The 20,491-nt window shown below is 37.0% G+C and overlaps 1 protein-coding gene across 1 annotated transcript in view; it reads left to right on the top strand.

Annotated features, from left to right (window-relative positions):
- cetn3 (centrin 3) overlaps window positions 1–9,665 on the top strand; it is an 11,171-nt gene extending 1,506 nt beyond the window's left edge. The window contains exons 2-5 of the mRNA XM_039759327.1: window positions 2,839–2,974; window positions 7,161–7,275; window positions 7,926–8,117; window positions 9,377–9,665. Coding sequence (XP_039615261.1) covers window positions 2,839–2,974; window positions 7,161–7,275; window positions 7,926–8,117; window positions 9,377–9,420 — 487 coding nt within the window. The 3' untranslated portion in view covers window positions 9,421–9,665. The remainder of the gene's footprint in view (window positions 1–2,838; window positions 2,975–7,160; window positions 7,276–7,925; window positions 8,118–9,376) is intronic.
- The last annotated feature ends 10,826 nt before the right edge of the window (window positions 9,666–20,491 follow it).

Below are 20,491 nucleotides of genomic sequence, written 5' to 3'. Positions count from 1 at the left end.
GGTGCCTTAGGGGTTCTGTCAATTGACTCCTATGTATATTCAGTCTGTTAACTTCAGTACACTTTTAGTGCTACATCTTTCAGTGGCTGTTCCTAGAATTTCAGCATTATTCTGATTGTGTTTTATAATTTCTCAAACTTCCACTTAAGATTATAGCTTCCTTTAAGGATTGTGCTGTTTTCTTTTATAACTGTATTTACTTTACAAGCGTTTTGTGCTGGTGGTGGGAAGGGTGCTTTACAAATTAAAGCATTCTGTTAAGAAGGTTTGATAAGGAATTAGTCATTATCTGATTGCTGCTTAATATCCTGTCTGTTTTTATAAAAAATAGAAAAACTGAATAAGGGTACATGTCATTAGTAGCAGAAACAGTCCCGTGGTTATGAAATAGCCCTTAGAATTAGGCATAAATATTGAATATTAAAAAACGTTAAGCTTTCTTTATGTATCCAGAAGTTCCGTGTACGTGTAATTGCATCAGTGTGTTGTCATATTAATGGTAGAAAATGAAAAGTTTTTTTTTTTAACTGCTGGAATGTGCCCTTATTCATACTTTTAATTTCATTAAAACTGACAATTTTATAAGCGGTAAGCTGTGTAATTGTTATTTTAAACTTTATTGTTAATGTGAAAATTTTGACATTTGGAGTCACAAACGTTTGGGACAACTGAACTAACTGTATCCATTATTCATACAGTAACCTTTGACTACTATACAGAGTCCATAAGGTTGAACACGGTTGCTTGAATATATGGGTTTCAATATCTACCTTTTCATCTGCTTAAATAATTGATATTTGTGTCTGTACCAATTCTTAATGCATATGTATTTTATTTATTTTTTTTTTTTAAACAGAAATTTTAAATTTAGACAATTATTCGAAATTCCCACTACTCGTTGCTTCCAAGAAAGTGTATTCATTTAAAACATGTGTTGAAATTAGAGTTGGGAATGTTTGACCACACCCATTATAACATGCTATTTACTTCTAGTACTGTGTGTATCTTTTTAATCATTTAACTTGTGGAAATTCTTTCTGTGTACCTCTTTAAAAATTAATCTGTGGAGTTTCTTTCTGTGTCGATGTGTTTGAGCCAGTTAGTTGTGTTAGCTGTGACAAGGTACAGTGGTTATAAATAGCTCTATTTTGTAGAAGGCCGTTATATCTTATAGTTCATTATACAGCAAGATCAGCTTAATTTACCAAATAGATATAATAGTGCATCATTACTGTAATAAATTAAAGATAGTCAATCTGGAAAATTTCAGGAATGTTCAAAGTTTCTAGAAGTGTATTTCTAAATATCATCAACTGCTATGATGAAAACTAGCTTTCATGAGTATTTCCTCAGGAAAGGGAGATCAAGTGTTTCCCCTACTACATAGAATAAGTTTACTAATTGTCATTAGTCTTAAAAAAAAAAAAATCACAGATTAACTACACGTCAGATTATAGTCAACATAATTGCTTTACCGACTCCAGACAGTAGTCTTCTCTTGACATTGACTGTTCAGAGAAAACCGTGTGAATTAGGCCTTCATGGTAGAAATGCTGCAATGTAGTCACTATTAGAGAAGGCTTGCTTGAGCCAGAAAATATAAGCAGTGGACCTAGGTGACTGGGGATCTGCCATTTGGACCAATGAATCTGAATTTGGTATAACCACTAGAGATAGACATCTTCTCTGCATGTGTGGTTCCAATTGTGAAGTGGGAGGATTTATGGAGATGCTTTGCTGGTGGTATTGTCAGAACATTTTTTTAAGAATTGATGGCACACTCAACCAGAATGGCAAGCAGAACATTCTGCATTGTTTGCTCTTGGAAAGCACATGCAATCTTTTCCTTGTTTTCCATCTGCAGGCACTTTCCATTGAAAATGTAGTGATTAGAATATAGAGAGTTTATTTACTTTTCAAGAAGCAATTTTTGTCAGAGGTCCATCTACCCTGTAACCACCTATTCTCAACCATCTGAATAAAGTTTAATCACCCGTATCCACTCACAAGTATTAACTTAAGTCATGTGGTGCAAAAATTTGAGTTAGGTTTTGTGACAATGCAGATCTCTGCTGTCACATTTGACCTGACCCAGCAGAAATGATTTGGGAGGTGTTGAACCAAGACAAAGTGCTCAGCATGTGTGGGAATTCCTTTTAATCTGTTGGGAGAATCATCCCAGTTGGCTACCACATGAAACTGGTTTAGGAAATATCAAAAGTGTACAAAGCTGCCATCAAGGTATGGCTACTTTGAGAAATCAATAATACAAGCCAGTTTTCATTAGCTTAACACTTTTTGATTCACTGCATTAATTCCATATGTTTTTATCTCATAGTTTTTTAATTTGCTTAACACATTTTAGGTCACTGTATTAGGATTATAGGATTGATGTTTTAACTATTCTAAAAGGTAGATAATTGGGAATAAAAGCTCCTCTATGAGTAGACTTCTAGAACTTTTGACTGGTACTATAAATATGAATGAATGACACAAGCTGAGAATAAATTTTATCATGGCAGCAGATAGTGGTGACCTGTTGAATGTTGGTTGAACATGCAGGTAAAATTTTCTTTGTATTCTGTATACATTATAATCTCAAAGTCACATAGAATGTATCTATAGAAGCATGTTTAAGGTTTAAAAAGGAAATCAGACTGTATATAAATAATAATTGAATTTATAGTAGTGTAGAATTTACACTGTAAAAACCCTTAAACTTTCAAATTATTTTTAAAGTCACAATTTTTATCTTCTTAATTGATTCTGAATAGTGACCGAATGTTTCTATGGAATATTTAGTTTGACATGCACTTTTTTTTTTTTTTTCCTGTACAGGACAGATCTTGCAGTGGATAAGACAAAGAGGAAAAAAAGGAGAGAAGTAACGGAGGAACAAAAGCAAGAAATAAAAGAAGCTTTTGATCTCTTTGATAGTGATAAAGATAAAGAAATAGACTATCACGAGTTAAAGGTGGGTGCATTTGATAAACTGGTTGATGTATGTTTAACTAACATTTCTGTAAAACAGTTATATGAAAGTACTAGACATTATCCATAAATTTTTAATATCCTTCTCCACCTAATGGTTATGGGCTTTAGGAGTTGTGACAGATAGGAAGCGCTGTCGTCCCCTTGAACTCTTAGATCAGACGCCAGGTAAAAGTCCAATAATTTGATTTTTTATTAATAAACTATGCACAAAGCACCCTCCTCTCCACAATACTCATATAATACACTACAATAATCAATCACAATACAATCCTCCACTCCCAGACGCGTTGCCACCCAGCTCAGCTCAACGTCTGGGATCTCCCACAGTCCTTTTATAGTCCGTGACCCAAAGTGCTTCTGAACCCGCGGTCCATATGACTTCCTAGCACTTCTGGGTCAGATGAAAACTCCTCTTCTTCGACCCGGAAGCACATCATTCCCTTTGTCCATGTGACTAGGATGCACTTCCGGGTTGTATGCAAAATACTTGTTGCTCCTCCCTGCAGCACCTTCTAGTGGCCTCTGTGGTATCCAGCAGGGCTGTGGATGAAAACTCCATTGTCTATAATTCCCTGCTGGCATTCGGGTCACCTCCATGCTGCAGGGAGGGCTCCACCTGGGGTATTGGCCGGCCACAGTCCACAGAGTCTAATGGTTCATTAGTAAATTGACTCTGTTCTGTTGGGCCCTTGAACAAGGCCCTTAACCTGCAATTCCTGAGCGCCTTGAGTAGTGAGAAAAGCGCTATATAAATGCAAATTATTATTATAAATTTGGCAACTCTTAGTGAATTTTTTATTTACTGTTGCATTGCCTATTAATAATTGATTATTTGATCATAATATACCTGTGGATGCTTGCAAAAAACAAAAATTTAGTTTCACAGCTTCCCAGTAATGCTTTAAAATGAAAAACCTTGATATGTAGTATTCGATGAAAGTGTAGACATGACATACCAGTATTACATTTCTCATGGAATGGATAATACAGTTGTCATGATAGTACATATAGGAACAGAAAAATAAAAAGAATTCAGTTATGAAATGGATTGATACTTTTAAACTCCATCTTAATTATTATTAGTTTAGTGATTTATAATATCATTATTATTATAATAATAACAAAAAGAAGAAAGTTGTTGTTTGTAAATTTAACATAAAATATTTACTACATGGCCTTTAATTTTATTACTTGAAGAACTAGAGTTGTTTTATTTGCTAAGATTGCAACTTGCCAATGTTTGATGTACGAGAATCATATGGCAGTGACTCTGCCAGAGTTGGAGGCACTGGGGACCACTTTAACTACTATAATTACCACTTAACATGTATCACAACTAATTAATGGAAGCAATTATTAAGGAAAAGATTGAGCAATATATGTCAATAACAGGTGTATTAGTGAGTAGTCCGCATGGGCTTAGATATAGGAGATTGTTTCACTAACTTGCTGTAATTTTATGAGGAAACAACAAAAACATTAGAGAGGTGCACATGATATTGATCTTGTTTTTTGTCAGAAAACAGTTGATAATGTATTACATGAGAGGGTATTAATCAAACTGAAACAAGTGAGATTTCAGTGCACAGTATATAGATGGGTCAAAAATTTGTTTTAAACACCAAAGCAAGGGGTTGCGTTATGACAAACTTTTTCAGATTTAACTAATGCTGAAACTAATCAGTGGATCAATGCCAGGCCGCTGATCTGTAAGTAATATCTTGATAAAAATATAAACACCAAAATTAGTACGTTTGCAGATGGAACTAAATTAAAGGTAATAGCACACAGACTAGAATGTTTTTGAATCATGACAAATGGACCTGCACAGAATTCGGACTTGAGCAGACTTGTGTCAGATGAAATTTAATACAAATGTAAAGCTTTACACATCAGCTTACAATGAAAGATTTGAATGTTCAGAGGCTTCCAAAACTTTGAAACACACCCTAATTAGAAGGACTTAAAGTTGTAGTGTACTTTATTACTGTCCACATGCAGATAGTGTACAAAATCAATTAAAAAGGCTAACTGGATGTTATGACACTTTGCACAATGTGTAGAGTACAAGCAAAATGAGGTTATGCTTGTGAGGTGTCATTTGGAGTTCTGTGTACAATTTGCATCCTCTTATTTTAAATAAAACAAAGACGTGGTAGAAAGTGCAAATAAGAGCATCTAGACTTGCTTCAGGACTGTGGGATGTGAGTTTTGAGGAAAAAAAAATTAATACGTTGAATCTTCAGTTTAGGCCCGTAGATACTAAGATGACAGGATCAAAGCTTTCATAATTTAAAGGGAATCCTCAACAGGACCACTGGGACATAAATAGTTGATCTAAGGTAAAATTTGGGCAAACATCAGAAGTTTATCTCCACTTGGAATATTTTAGGTACATGGAGTAAGTTATTAAGTACTGTTAGGATTCTCCATATGCACAAACTGATTTAATTTGAAGAAAAAGTGGTAAAAAAAATAACACATTTGGTTATGTATATCCTGAGCTAAATGCCACATAATTTGGTGCTGCAAGTATTTTACACAGATGAAACCCTAAGCAAAGTAGCTTATCATACTTATGCAAGATGTTCTGTAACCAGCAGAAAAGAAAGTTAAAAAATAGTCTGTACATGTGTGATGCATCCAGAATCTGAAACCCATATTGCACAAATATGTCATTTAAATACTTGTCTTGGGTGTTTTTTGTTCAAACTACAGTTTAACTACAAAATCAGGCTTTTTCTAATATGACATAATCCAGAGCAAAGGTTAAAGGACTGACAAATGTATGGTGTTATGTACCATTACATTAATGTTGTCAGTCTTCGTATGGAGACAGCTAGATAGATAGATACTTTATTAATCCCAAGGGGAAATTCACATAATCCAGCAGCAGTATACTGATACAAAGAAACAATATTAAATTAAATAGTAATAAAAATTAAAAAAATTAAAATAAAATTAATGTTAACCTTTACTCCCCCGGGTGGAATTGAAGAGTCGCATAGTGTGGGGGAGGAATGATCTCCTCAGTCTGTCAGTGGAGCAGGACAGTGACAAAAGTCTGTCACTGAAGCTACTCCTCTGCCTGGAAATGACACTGTTAAGTGGATGCAGTGGAAGTGCTAAGGTACTTATTCTGTTTCCATAGTTTTAAAAAGACCTACTTTGGGTTAAGAGTGTATCTCACAACATAAAATTCTCAAACCCATTTAATAAAATTCATAGGTGCAGATATAGGCCAGTGTCTGTTCCTTTAGAACTGGGCAGATAGCTGGAAACAGCCCATAAGTGCCAGTCCATCCCAGGGCCCAGTTACAAACCTATCCAAACTCCCATTCATACAAGACAAGTTTAAAATTACCAGTTAACTTAAAGAGCACTGAAGTAGCCAGAGAAAAACCTTTGCAGATTTAAAATTAATATAGTGCACATCTAGGTATAGCATTTGAAGCTGGGATAGTAGAACCCATGAGGCAGCAGCAGTGTCGCCCAGTATGTTTTTTTTTATATTTTGATCAGAGGTATTAATTTAAAATTCCATTTAACTAAGGATAGCACCTTTTCTAATTAACACGTTTCTAACTCGAGTTTTGGCCAACAATTGGAGAATTTAATAATGGAAAAGGCAGTGTACATTGTGGTGACTTTTTTGGTGAGATTTTTCCATTCTTTAGAGAAGTATGGGAATTGGTGTGTAAATTTTAAGGTGAAGCCATAGGTCAAGGAAGTGAAATTCAGTTTTCTTTTCTCCTTTTCACTCGTGAGAGCTGAGAAATAAACATTTGCTTTAGGTATTGCACTTTTGAGAAAAGTTGAATGCAACTCTATGCTGAACAGTATTTGATTGGATTATCACAGCTGAGCAGGTAGTTGTGTAATTCATCCATCCATCCATCTATCAATACTCCAAACTCTGTTTATTTTGAGCAGAGTCATAGGGAAGCTGCAAGCATAGGAGTAAGGCAGGAACAATTCCTGGAAAGGGGACTAGTCGATTGCAGGGTAAAAAAAACCACATACACATTCACACACATACATGCATATACATACTAGGGCCAGTTTTTATAATTTTTTTTGTTAAATGTCATATCTATTAAAGAGCCGTGCATTTGCCCAAAATGGGTGGTTTCCTGAAGTATTAACACTAGTGCTTATTACTGTAGGTTGCAATGAGGGCTTTGGGCTTTGATGTAAAGAAAGCAGATGTGTTGAAGATCCTAAAAGACTATGATCGTGAAGGAACTGGCAAAATTTCATTTGAAGATTTCAGTGAAGTGGGTAAGTTTTTATCTTGTATGTTTTAAATATGAATAAAACAATTGCAAGCAATAATCCAAATTTAAAATTCACTTTCCTAAGGATCCTTCCAATACTTCCTCTTCTGTGTTTTCTTACCAATGAGCTCGATCTGGAATGATTTTTTTACAGTATATTTCCTTGATGGCAAGGTTTAGAAGCTTTTTTGGGCTTCTAGATATTAGCAGGTACACATTCTTTTCTGTTATTCTCTGTCATGGACTGATGCTGTATGTTGGGTGTATTTGTTATGTTCTATCTCATTTAACATGTTATTGTATCACTGCAATAGAAGTGGTTTTGGTGTGTGTGTGTGTGGGGGTAATCAATCATTATTCATCAGGCATAGTCCTAGGATTTGCAGATTTAAGAATGTAGTCACCTCTGAAATGTTTTGCTTCAACTTTTGAAATTTAATTTTAAGATGCATATAAAACTGCATTACTTTTGCCTTTTGAAAATAACACGTTTCTATTTTTTATGTGAAGGGTTCTATGTTGGGTTTTGTACCTTCTTTCTATTTCTTTTCATTTTATTCATCCCTGTTAAGTCATTCTGTTTAGTCAAGACAGTCTTTCTAACTTTCTGTCAGTGATTCTGTATTGATGATTTTTTTTTCTGTGATATAATAGTAACAGACTGGATGCTGGATAGAGATCCACAAGAGGAAATGTTGAAGGCATTTAAACTTTTTGATGATGATGACTCGGGAAAGATCAGCTTAAGAAATCTACGTCGTGTTGCTAGAGAACTTGGAGAAAATATGACAGATGAAGAGCTCCGGGCTATGATAGATGAATTTGATAAAGATGGAGATGGAGAGAGTAAGTGTATACTATTTATTCAGTCAAAAGTATGAATTTAAACTTACAAGAGGACAATGTACCTTGTTAACTGACATTTAATAACGTCAGAATCAGGTTATGTAAAGTAGCTAAGTTTTTGTAGAATCATAATGCACATAGCAAAGACTATTATGAAGAATTGTATGTAGTTGAAAACTCACAAGATCAGTTATTTTTCCTTATAAATGTATTTTTCATCCTTAGCATGAATTTAAATTGTTGTTCACATGTTTTGAGATTCACATCACTGTTCAATTGCTTGTAGCAATATTTTAAAATCATATTTGTTATGTTTTTGCTGGTTTGTTTGTAAATTGAATGAAATATATTATGGCTTGAAATGGAGAAAGAAGCAATTGTTTTTTTATTTTAGGAGTGGCATAGAACAGCTAGATTGTGTGTGTGTGTGTGTGTGTGTGTGTTTTTGTTGTTGTCCCAGAACTGAAAGTTAAAATGACTATACTACATATTTTATGCAATTTCAGAACTTTTTTCTTTTGATTAATGTTTAAACTGATGAATTGATATGTTTATTTGCAATATATGCATTTACCACAAGAGGGCACCAAATGGTAGTTTAACTTTTTTTCTATACTTTTTAACAAGATTTCTACAATTTTTTTTATTTTTTTTTAAATTTTATAACTGAAGTAAATTGCAGCATTGATGTTTTTTTTTTCTTTTCATATTTATCAATGAGAGACAGTATTTTTTTCATATTCACCAAGTGTTAACTAAACTTCCTAAAGTTAATTTATCTTTTTTGGTGGCTGCTGACTTTAAATGGTATTCTTGTGATGTATGGAGTATTTGTGCAGTGGTTGAGGCTTTCTTTGGCAGAGAAATAAGCTAAATAGGGCAAGGAAAAATCACATTTACTGTTTCTGATTGATCTAAAATTATTCATTAATTGTTTATGCGACTTGTGAGTTATAGGATTGATTCAGGACCAAGATGTTGATTCTTTGAAGTATCAGGTTCACAAACCCTTATCAAAGATTTGTGCCCCCTTGATAACAGTGATTTAAATATATACCATATTATAGTTAGGCAGCCCCACACTCTTGTTTCTTTCTTATAATTAGGGCTTTTATGTAAGTCTTCACACATACTGTGTGTATATGTATGTATTTGTGTGTTTTAACTCTATGCATTTGTGTATATTTTTACTTTTTTTTTTTTGCCTTGCTATAATTTGTGTGACTAATGTCATTATTTTTTGTATTGATTTCTTTCAGTTAACCAAGAGGAGTTCATTTCCATTATGACTGGAGATACCTAGTGGACAAAAAGACATACACTTGTGTGTATATTTATTTGATTCTTTATCATTTGTCTTTTGTTGCTGAAATGTGATTTCAAATCTAGTTGTATCTACAATTTGTTATGGTTCGAGAAAAGAGGGAACATACAAACTTCAAGCATTTTATTGTGAAGTATAAAACAATGTAATGTTGCCTTTGTAACCTGCAGCAGTTATCTTGCATCAAGAATAAGCCAGATATTTAAAGTATTACATTTAAAGATGGTTATCTTTACTTGGTTTTTTTTGACTGCATTTAAACATCCACACATTTTCAAAATGATAAATTCCTGCAAATTCAGCACACATTTTTGAGGTGTAAGAAAATAGTAATTTGTAAATTGTTACAATTGTATGTATTCTTAACATGTTAAGCAGTTTACTTTTAGAAAAGTTTTAGGAGAGTGATTTGGACTTTTTTTTTTTTTCTTTTATTACTTCCAAGCATTTTTGTATTTTTATAGTTGGTATGAATTATTTATGAATGTACAAAGGTGCAACATAATAAAAAAAATTTCAAGTTTTTCCCTCCTATTATTGAAAACCCATAATGTTACTCTAAACTGTTAAAAGCTAAAAGAAATCTCTTTAAAAGGGCGCGTAAATAAAGGCGAGCTTCAAAGGGGCAAAAAAATAAAGGCAAATGCAACAAAATTATTACAGAAAATTTATTACATAAAGTCAATGATTGAACGTATAAAAAGGCGAAAGCCTTTTTCCTATATTCAGTGCATTTCCAGATGTGTTAGATTTCTCCTTTCTGAATGTGTAGCCTTCGACTACGAGTAGATCTGCACCTTTGTAGCTCTTCACATATTCAGGAGCCATTTGAACTAAATGATCTATGAACGCCTTTATTCCCTGCACTCAATTGAGGTCGCCCTTTTGAAGCTCGCCTTTATTTACGCAGGCATTTATTCGCCACGCCCAATTGACGTCACCCTTTTGAAGCTTGCCTTTTTGTGCGTGCACTTATTGAAGGATACCCTACTTATTCAACCAATTTCTTCTTCAGTTGCCTACTACAGTAATCCCTCCTCGATCGCGGGGGTTGCGTTCCAGACCCTGCCGCGATAGGTGAAAATCCGCGAAGTCGAAATCATATGTTTGTATGGTTATTTTTATATATTTTAAGCCCTTATAAACTCTCCCACACTGTTAACATTATTAGAGCCCTCTAGACATGAAAACACCCTTTAGTCAAAAGTTTAAACTGTACTCCATGACAAGACAGAGACGGCAGTTCTTTCTCACAAATAAAAGAATGCAAACATATCTTCTCTTCAAAGGAGCGCCGTCAGGAGCAGAGAATGTCAGAGAGAGCGCTCGCTAAGAAAAGCAAACAATCAAAAAATCAATACGTGCTTTTAAGTATGCAGAAGCACCGCAATAAAGCGGCATTTTGTAGAGGAGCGTCCGTATCTTCTAGGCAAACAGACTCTGTGCAAACAGCCCCTCTGCTCACACCCCCTCCGTCAGGCGCAGAGAATGAGAGAGAGAAGCAAACAATCAAGCACAGCGCGGGAAGCATATCTTCTATCATTGAGGAATTTTAGTTAATATGTAATACATGCTCTGATTGGGTAGCTTCTAAGCCATCCGCCAATAACGTCCCTGGTATGAAATCAACTGGGCAAACCAAACTGAGGAAGCATGTACCATAAATTAAAAGACCCATTGTCCACAGAAATCCGCGAAGCAGCGAAAAATCCGTGATATATATTTAGATGTGCTTACATTTAAAATCCGTGGTAGAGTGAAGCCGCGAAAGTCGAAGCGCGATATAGCGAGGGATTACTGTATATGTTTTTTTAGATTCCTTCTTTGTTAATTTGTATTTTTAAAATCTAGTTTTTTGGGGTTTTTTTTTTTTTAATCTTGTGATCTGGATTGTATATCAAAACTTTGACAGTTTACCTAATTTGTTACAGAATTTACTCAACCTTTTAATTTGTCTCTTTGGTTATAAATGCCCAGTAGAAAACTCAAAAAGGACTGAAAATCATAACTAAGTCCGGGATTGTGTGCCAGCAACCTAGTAGTGTTCCTGATTGTATTCATTTTTTTACATTTGTGCCTTAATATCTGTAAGGTTGCAACATTCCTGAAGTATTTCAGTTAAGTAAAACTGAAGTGTACAGGCTCTGTTTTTGGTTTTCTGCTATTTCCCATTTTTTCCTTTTTTTCCACTGTGTTTAAAAGTTCTCAAGTAAGACTACTAAATAGCTTGCCTTAAAATCTGAAACTGCAAAATGATGAAAGTCATTGTAGTTCAAGGTTCCACTGATTTGTAATATTTGTCAGAGGTCTAAAGTTAACAGATTATATGGCTAATTTTTGGATGTGAAGAAAAAATATTCTTCAATATTCTCCACTTCACTCCTGCTGTAAGGTAACATAACCAAAACTCTTACTTTTAAAAATGTACCTTGAGGAAAGAAGTATTAGAAATTCATAATTGAAGGCTAACCTTTTATCAGCAGAGAAGCCAAAGGTGGTAAATCATATTTTTAGTGTATATTTTACTCTTCTGATACTCACTAACACATAAGTGTGAACAATTAGCTATTTTGCTGTCATATAATCTCCTGTGCTTTATGAATCAAAATGTTTCTGTGAAGTTGGTCATTTAAGCAAAGACACGTAACACTAAGTGAGATTTGGGGGAACAGGTTTACGTTTGGAGCACGAGTTCAGATTGATGGTTTATTACTGTTGCATCCAGTAGATTGGAACTGCTACAATAAAGAAAAAAAAAAAAAGGTGCAAACTGCACGAAGCATAATTTTAAATATTCTGCACAAGTCAATTTAAGGAATCGGATTGCCTTTTTTTTTTATTTATTTATTTTTTTTAAAACGTTGCCCTTTTTCTTTGAACCACTTGGTCTGGATTATCTTAAAATAACATCTTCATGTCTTTTTAAGATAGCTGGTTATTTACCTTTGATCTATTTTACCTCTGTTGCATATAAGGTACTGTGTGCAAACAGCATCTCATGACTGTTGCTAGATTCTCGCTAAACTTTTTATTTCTTAGACTCCACCACCACACTTGTGCATCAGTGTGCATATAAGCTCCAGTTACATATGGGTAAATTGTGTGAACTAAGTTTCAAGGTGCAGGATTTCTTAATCACAATATTGCTACAAAATTCCGTACAGAATCCCAAGCAAACGCTCAATCGTGAAAGGCTGCAACTACTTTAGCGTCAACCCCACAAAGTAGTAACGGATTAATTAAACAATTAGAACACCTAGAAAAGTAGAATGACAAGATGAAAATACTGTTAAAAGAAAAAAATACACAACTGCTTAGTACATTTTATTTTTATATTTATTTTATTTATTTATTTTTAACCAAACTTAGTTTTCTAATTTGTATATTGTTCCCAAAACAGGGAATCTGGGAAACAACAGTTCACTTAATTAGTCCAGGAGTCCAATTAAAAACGGAGGCTGGTTGGAACAAAAACCAACAGCCACAAGGGTCCCCCAGGACCGAGTTTGAGAACACCTGATTTACAGGAATATCTCAACCTGTTCACCATCATGTTCAACACGTATCATATGTTGCACATAAATTGTCCACAAAATTGTATATAAGTGTATATAAAGCAGTGCCATTAGTGTTAACATAATTTTGACTCGCCCTCTGTGTGTGTGTGTGTATATATATATATATATATGTATGTGTGTGTGTGTGTGTGTGTGTGTATATATATATATATACTGCTCAAAAGAATTAAAGCAACACTTTTTAATCAGAGTATAGCATAAAGTCAATGAAACTTATGGGATAATAATCTGGTCAGTTAAGTAGCAGAGGGGGTTGTTAATCAGTTTCAGCTGTTGTGGTGTTAATGACATTAACAACAGATGCAGTAGGGGGCAACAATGAGATGACCCCCAAAACAGGAATGGTTTAACAGGTGGAGGCCACTGACATTTTTCCCTCCTCATCTTTTCTGACTGTTTCTTCACTAGTTTTGCATTTGGCTACACTGGTGCAGTGGTAGCGCTGCTGCCTCGCAGTTAGGGGACCCAGGTTCGCTTCCCGGGTCCTCCCTGCGTGGAGTTTGCATGTTCTCCCGTGTCTGTGGGTTTCCTCCGGGCGCTCCGGTTTCCTCCCACAATCCAAAGACATGCAGGTTAGGTGGATTGGTGACTCTAAATTGGCCCTAGTGTGTGCTTGGTGTGTGGGTGTGTTTGTGTGTGTCCTGTGGTGGGTTGGCACCCTGCCCAGGATTGGTTCCTGCCTTGTGCCCTGTGTTGGCTGGGATTGGCTCCAGCAGACCCCTGTGACCCTGTATTCGGATTCAGTGGGTTAGAAAATGGATGGATGTACAGTGTGACTATTGGTAGCATGAGGCGATACCTGGACCCTACAGAGGTTGCACAGGTAGTCCAACTTCTCCAGGATGGCACATCAATACGTGTCATTGCCAGAAGGTTTGCTGTGTCTTCCTGCACAGTCTCAAGGGCATGGAGGAGATTCTAGGAGACAAGCAGTTACTCTAGGAGAGCTGGAGAGGGCCATAGAAGGTCCATAACCCATCAGCAGGACCAGTATCTGCTCCTTTGGGCAAGGAGGAACAGCATGAGCACTGCCAGAGCCCTACAAAATGACCTCCAGCAGGCCACTGGTGTGAATGTCTCTGACCAAACAACCAGAAAGACTTCATGAAGGTGACCCAAGGGCCACATGTCCTCTAATGGGCCCTGAGCTCAATGCCCAGCAGCATGCAGCTCGATTGGCATTCGCCATAGAATACCAGAATTGGCAGCTGCACCACTGGTGCCCTGTGCTTTTTACAGATGAGAGCAGGTTCACCCTGAGCACGTGACAGAAGTGAAATGGTCTGGAGAAGCCATGGAGAACATTATGCTGCCTGTACCATCATTCAGCATGAGCAGTTTGGTGGTGGGTTAATGATTGTCTTGGGAGGCATATCCATGGAGGGTCACACAGACCGCTACAGGCTTGACAAAGGCACCTTGGCTGCCATTAGGTATCAGGATGAAATCCTTGGACCCATTGTCAGACCCTATGCTGGTACAGTGGCTCCTGGTGCACGACAATTCCTGGCCTCATGTGGTGAGAGTATGCAGGCAGTTCCTGGAGGAAGAAGGAATTGATACCATTGACTGGCCACCACACTTTCCTGACCTAAATCCAATAGAACACCTCTGGGACATTGTTTTGGTCCATCCAATGCCACCAGGTTGCACCTCAGACTGTTCAGGAGCTCAGTGATGCCCTGGTCCAGATCTGGGAGGAGATCCCCCACAACATCTGTCATCTCATTAGAAGCATGCACCGATGTTGTCAGGCATGTATACAAGAACACAGGGGCCATACAAAGTGCTGCAATTAAATTTTGGCAAAATGGACTAGCCTGCCACAATTTTTTCACTCTGATTTTTGGGGCATCTTTGAATTCAGAGCTCTGTAGGTTGATCATTTTCATTTCCATCAAACGATGTGGCATCCTTTCGTTCCTAACACATTACCCAGTCTATATCAGTATAGATATCCAGGAGGATTTCTTTTTCCCATTGAGATCTGATGTGTTTTCAAAGTGTTCCTTTAATTTTTTTGAGCAGTTTATATATTTTCCATTGCTTATAAAATAAAAAATGCTTACTAAACAAACTCTTGTCTGTGTGCATCCTTTAGCAAATATGATAGCATCCAGACATTTAGTGTAATCTCTAATCACTTTCCTACACCAACTTGAAGAAATGTTTACCCTCTCTTTTAAAAAAATAAATAAATAACCTGTTCCTCATCCTACTGCGGTTCATGCCAACATATTCTGCTGTGTATTTATATGTTCAATTTGCCCATTACAACATAGGAAATATTTTTGGTACAGTTTTAGTATTGTTGTCATTGTGCTGTCCTTTCAGCTCAGCTTTAATTCATGTACAAGTGATCTTAAGCAGGTCTCCTCCAGGATACATTTAACTAATAGTTCTCTCTGCCTGATGAGTGCAATGCTCCTCCAGTAACACTAGATGGCAGTCAAGTCAGCAGTTGCCCTAATTTCTTGCTCCCCTTACAAGAAAGAGACCAGGGCAGGGGTGGCGAACTCTAGGCCTTGAGTGCCGCAATGGCTGCAGGTTTTCATTCTTGCCATCTTCTTAATTAGTGACCGGTTTTTGCTGCTGATTACTTCTTTTAATTAACTTGACTCAGGTCCCATAGTTGTTTCTTTTTCTTTAATTAGCCTTCAAATAATAATGCAACACAAAACAAGTCACCACAGGTGAGAGGTGATGGTCTTGGTAAGGTTGATCTCTCAGGTCACCAAAACATTTTAACGGTGCTCTTAGAAAGAACAGAAAAACAACAGTTTTCGAAATGTGTGCTGTGGCAGAATGAGAGCAGCAACAAGCGATGGAATTAAATAATGGGTTTAATTAACAGCAAGAATTGGCTTCTCATTATGAAAGTAATTGGAGTAAAATTGGTTGGAGTTTGAAGCCCCAGTTTAGCTGGTCATCTATTAGCTCTTTTCACATCTCATTTCTGCTTGGCTGTCATTTAATGAAAGGAATCAATTCAGAGGGCTGAACTCTTCTTAGGCTATTAAAGTGATGGGGAAAAGTTAATTAGCAGTTAAAACTGGTCACTGATTAGGAAAAGGGTTAGAATGAAAACCTGTAACCACTGTGGCACTCCAGGCCTGGAGTTTGCAACCCCTGGACTAGGGTAAATGAGGAAACACCACTAGAGGGGACATGGTCTCAGAAGGGATCATATGTGACTGTTTTGTCGCTCAGGTAGTCCTGGTGGTTGTAGTGCTGCCTTGACCACATGGGGTCAGATTTATAAAACTTGGCATATGAACAAAAAGAGGCCTGAATGTGCATCTTTTTACATACACAAAAGGCATGATTTGTAAATGTAAATTTGATTGAGACTTGCTTTTGTTAGGGCAGCATGTTTATGATCCATCTATATGCAACACTTTAGAAAATGCAGCCAAACCAGCTAAACAATGAATTATGCACATACCTAATATCACTAAGCCATTTTTATAATGTGTGTTGATGTGACAAACATTAAACCTTAAAAGTGATGAACATAATGCATATACTATTTTCATTGCCTTTTAAGAGGGCCAATGCGGCATAATTTGCACTAAAGAACTTGCTTGGTTTTTCATCAGCTTATACCAGCTACCTGTTGTCATTGCTTAAAAAGTAAGCTAATGGTCATTTATGAAGGGAACAAACCTTTAGGGACTGGCAGGTGTTTTTTTTTTTGCTCATGGTGTTGACTGAATTATGAGTCGATTTAGGCTCCCAAAACCCATTTTCTTAGAGCTTTTTGCAAAATGTTTTCCCAGCTGTAGAAAGACAGACTGCCCGAAACTGAGTTACAGCTCTTCATTTCCTGGTTTTAACAAATTCTAGTATCAGGCACCTTCAGAGGAAACTAGCAGATAGGTTAGGAATATCTCGGCTTCATCATGCCTGCTATGCTGAAAGCCATAAACAACTAACAATTCACAACTTTCAGCTTCCATATAGTGTGGGTGTACAGGCCAGCTTAAAAAAGATCATTTGCAGCAATGTCTTGTTTTCCCATTGTCATCAGGGCAGTTGACTACACTCATATTGCAATATGGGTACCTACCAAGAATATGGTTTTTTTAACCATAAGCAGTTTCATTCCATTAACATACAAGTCATCTGTAAATCCAGGATGAGACTGAGAAAACCTTGTCGCTCAGTGGCCTGGGGTCAACCCATGATTAATTTATTTTCAGGCAAAGTAGCATTGGCAGATAACTTGCTGATGTTAATGTGCATTATGGCTGGCCTGTGTAGTAACTAGCTGAACCCTCAGTTTTTCATATGTTCTCTACAATTAAGTTTAACAGAAATCTTGCCATTACATGTGCCAGGTGATGGTGGTTACTCAATCAGATGCTGGCTCCCTAACTCTGAGTTCAGGGGAGATGCACTATAATGCTGTGCATGCCACTCGTGCACTCAGTTGTGAAGTGCACCTTAGCTGTCAGTGCCTAGATGCGTCCGGTGCGAGGCTGCTCTACTAATCAATGAAGGGCAGCAGCAGTGTAATTGCAAATACATGAGGTTGATTAACCATACTCGATATGTGGTTGTTCCAGGGTGGCAACCGGATGGGGTTCGAGTCACACTAGACTTTATAAATAGGATTTCTTCTGGCATAAGCATACTTTTTACACTTGAATCCATTTATAAATGAGACCTCTGATCCTTTAAAGGCTCAAGGTACAATAATATCAGGAGATCCTGAAGTGATCACGGAATAAGATGTGACTGCCCTGGAAGTGACTGCAGGATGGGGCTTACATCTACATCTGATCCCGCCCCAAGTGTATTTTGGGAAGACAATGGGAAACATTCAGTTAGCAAAAAGAAAAGGAGTCCAGGCTTGGAGAGATAGGAGGTAAGAAAGGAAGTGGTTTAGAATGGTACTTTGATGAGCAAATAGGATTACTACCCCACCGGATAGATGGACCATTCAAGATTTGTTTAGTTAGAGCCATACCATTTGTGAACCTTTTTTCTGTCTTTGTTTGGTTTTGTGTGCCCAAGGCTGCCAGGAGGAGCCTTTCTATCATAATTCTTATCTTTATGAGGGCTTTATATGAAGAGTGTCTCTCTACTTTGTCATGGTGATTTCCTCTCCCCAGAGAAAAATAGTACTAGTAATATGCAGTAAAATGAGTATTTCCAGATCCCTTTTGTTGTCACAAACAAATCCCAGAAACACGAAAGACGTGGATCAATATTCGACAACTGTCTTGGCTTGAAAAATGGATGTGTTTGGTAAGTTTTTAAGCTTTTCTTCCACGCCCCATACTTTCCATTGTAAAGCACCTGAATGGGCAAAGTATTTTTTTTTATTTGTAAAAAGCACTAAACTTTAGAATGCAATTTTGTGTTTCAAATTCATAGATACAATGTTTGTGAAGAAACAACTTCAACTTGAAAAACACCATTTAAACTGGTTGTGGAAAGGATGAGAGGAGGCGTTCATGATCCTGGCTTCCTTGCAGTGCACCTTTTTGTATATAGGTCCGTTAGGGATGGTAGTGATATCCCCATGATACGCCGAGCTGAGTGCATGACTCTCTGCAGTTCTCTGTGGTTACCTTTTTTTGAGCCATCTCCTTATCAGGCAGTGATGCACCTTTCCAGTATGCGTGGTCGAAGGACTTCAAGACTCTTTTTGACACTCTCAATTTCTTCAGTTGTCTAAGATGATAAAAGCAATACCTTGTCTTTCCCACCAGAATGTCTATGTGTGTGGACCATGTTAAGACACTCCTTAAGTTGATTACCAGGTATTTGAAACTCATAACCCACTCTACTGCAGTACCGTTAATGAGCAGATGTATGTACTCAGTTCTTTGCTTCTCATTCTCCCTGCTGAAATCCACCGTTAGATTTTTTGATTTTCTGACGTTTCCTGACACCATAGTGACAGGCCAGCCACTTCGTCTAGGTAGGGCTTCTCATTGTTGTTGCTAATGAAGCATACCACACCTGTGTCATCAGCAAATTTTACAATGATGTTTGATCTGCAACTGTGTGTATAGTGAATACAGCAGTGGAATAAGAACACAACCCTCTGCTAAAGTTCAGGGTAATGGAGCTGGAGGTGTGTTTTCCCATTCTAACTATATGGAGTCTAACAGACAAAAAAGTCCATAATCCTTGTGCATAGGGTGCGCTAAGACCCAGATTCCGTAATTTTTTTGCTAATCTGGTGGGGACAATTGTGAGCTAAAGCCAATAAACACCAGTCCTGCATAGCCTTTTTTAAGTGGGACCAAGTGGGAAAGAGTAATACCTGAGGAATGGCATCACCTGTGGATCTGTTTGCCTGGTATCAAAAAGGTGATCCTTAATCAGATGTTGAAAGCATTTAATAACTATAAGAGGTGAGAGCTACAGGCCAGTAATCATTCAGGACAGATGGGAAGGTCTTCTCGGGAAGAGGGACAATGGTAGACCTTTTGAAGCAAGTTGGGACTACTGACTGTGTCAAACATTTGTTAAATATAGTGGTAAATACACAAGCTAGATGGTTCAACACACAACCTGTTATGCCATCAACATCTGCAGTTTTACTGATGTTCACACACATCACAGTTCTCCTCACACTGTGTTCAGACATAGAAAAAGGTTGGTTACCTCTAGCTGAGGTGAGGGAGTTGTAATAGCTCCATCACCCATGACAATGAGCTGGCAGGCTACAATCAGCATTGAATTGTGCAGCTCTTTGCCACAAATGTCTAGAGTCACAGTGGTTCATCCACTCCTCCAACCCATACCTGTACTGTTATTGTGTATTAATAATAATTCACATTTTATTTATTAAGCACCTTTCCCAAGCTCAAAGTGCTTCACAGGAATTAAAAATGTATAACATGGAATATATAATATTAGATACAAAATAATATCCACATAAAATTCTAGATAATAATACATACAGGATATAAAAAACTTTGAAATAGAATAACAGACAATAAACCAGAATAAAAATAAAGAAATTCAAAATACTTCAAGAAATCCCTAGCATAAATTGTGATACATATACAAATCATCTTGAGTTTGAAGAGGATAAACTGAAAGAAGGGTCAGAATGTCAAGGTATATTAAATGCCTTCCTGAATAAGTGAGTTTTTATTTGAAGATCAAGTAAGGAGACAACTAAGGAAGCTACACAAAAGAAAAACCTGGGGGACAGATGGAGTCAGTCCTTGAGTTCTTAAGATCTGTGCTGACCAACTTTCTGGTGCCCACTGTCACCTGTTAAGCCTGTCCTTAAGGCTTCAGAAAGTGCCACTGCTGTGGAAAACATCATGCATTGTTCCTTTTCCAAAGAAGGCAGGCACCTCTTCATGTAATGACTACAGACTAGTGTCATTTACATCTCACATCGTGAAGATCTTTGAGAGATTGTCCTGGTCTTTATGAGTCCCCTTGAGGTAGACCACCTGGACCCACTGCAGTTTGCCTATCGGACAAAGATTGGAATG

The sequence above is a fragment of the Polypterus senegalus genome, chromosome 7 (genome assembly GCF_016835505.1).
Source record: "Polypterus senegalus isolate Bchr_013 chromosome 7, ASM1683550v1, whole genome shotgun sequence".
Classification (NCBI taxonomy): domain Eukaryota; kingdom Metazoa; phylum Chordata; class Cladistia; order Polypteriformes; family Polypteridae; genus Polypterus; species Polypterus senegalus.
This window is presented reverse-complemented; position numbering and strand designations above follow the sequence as displayed.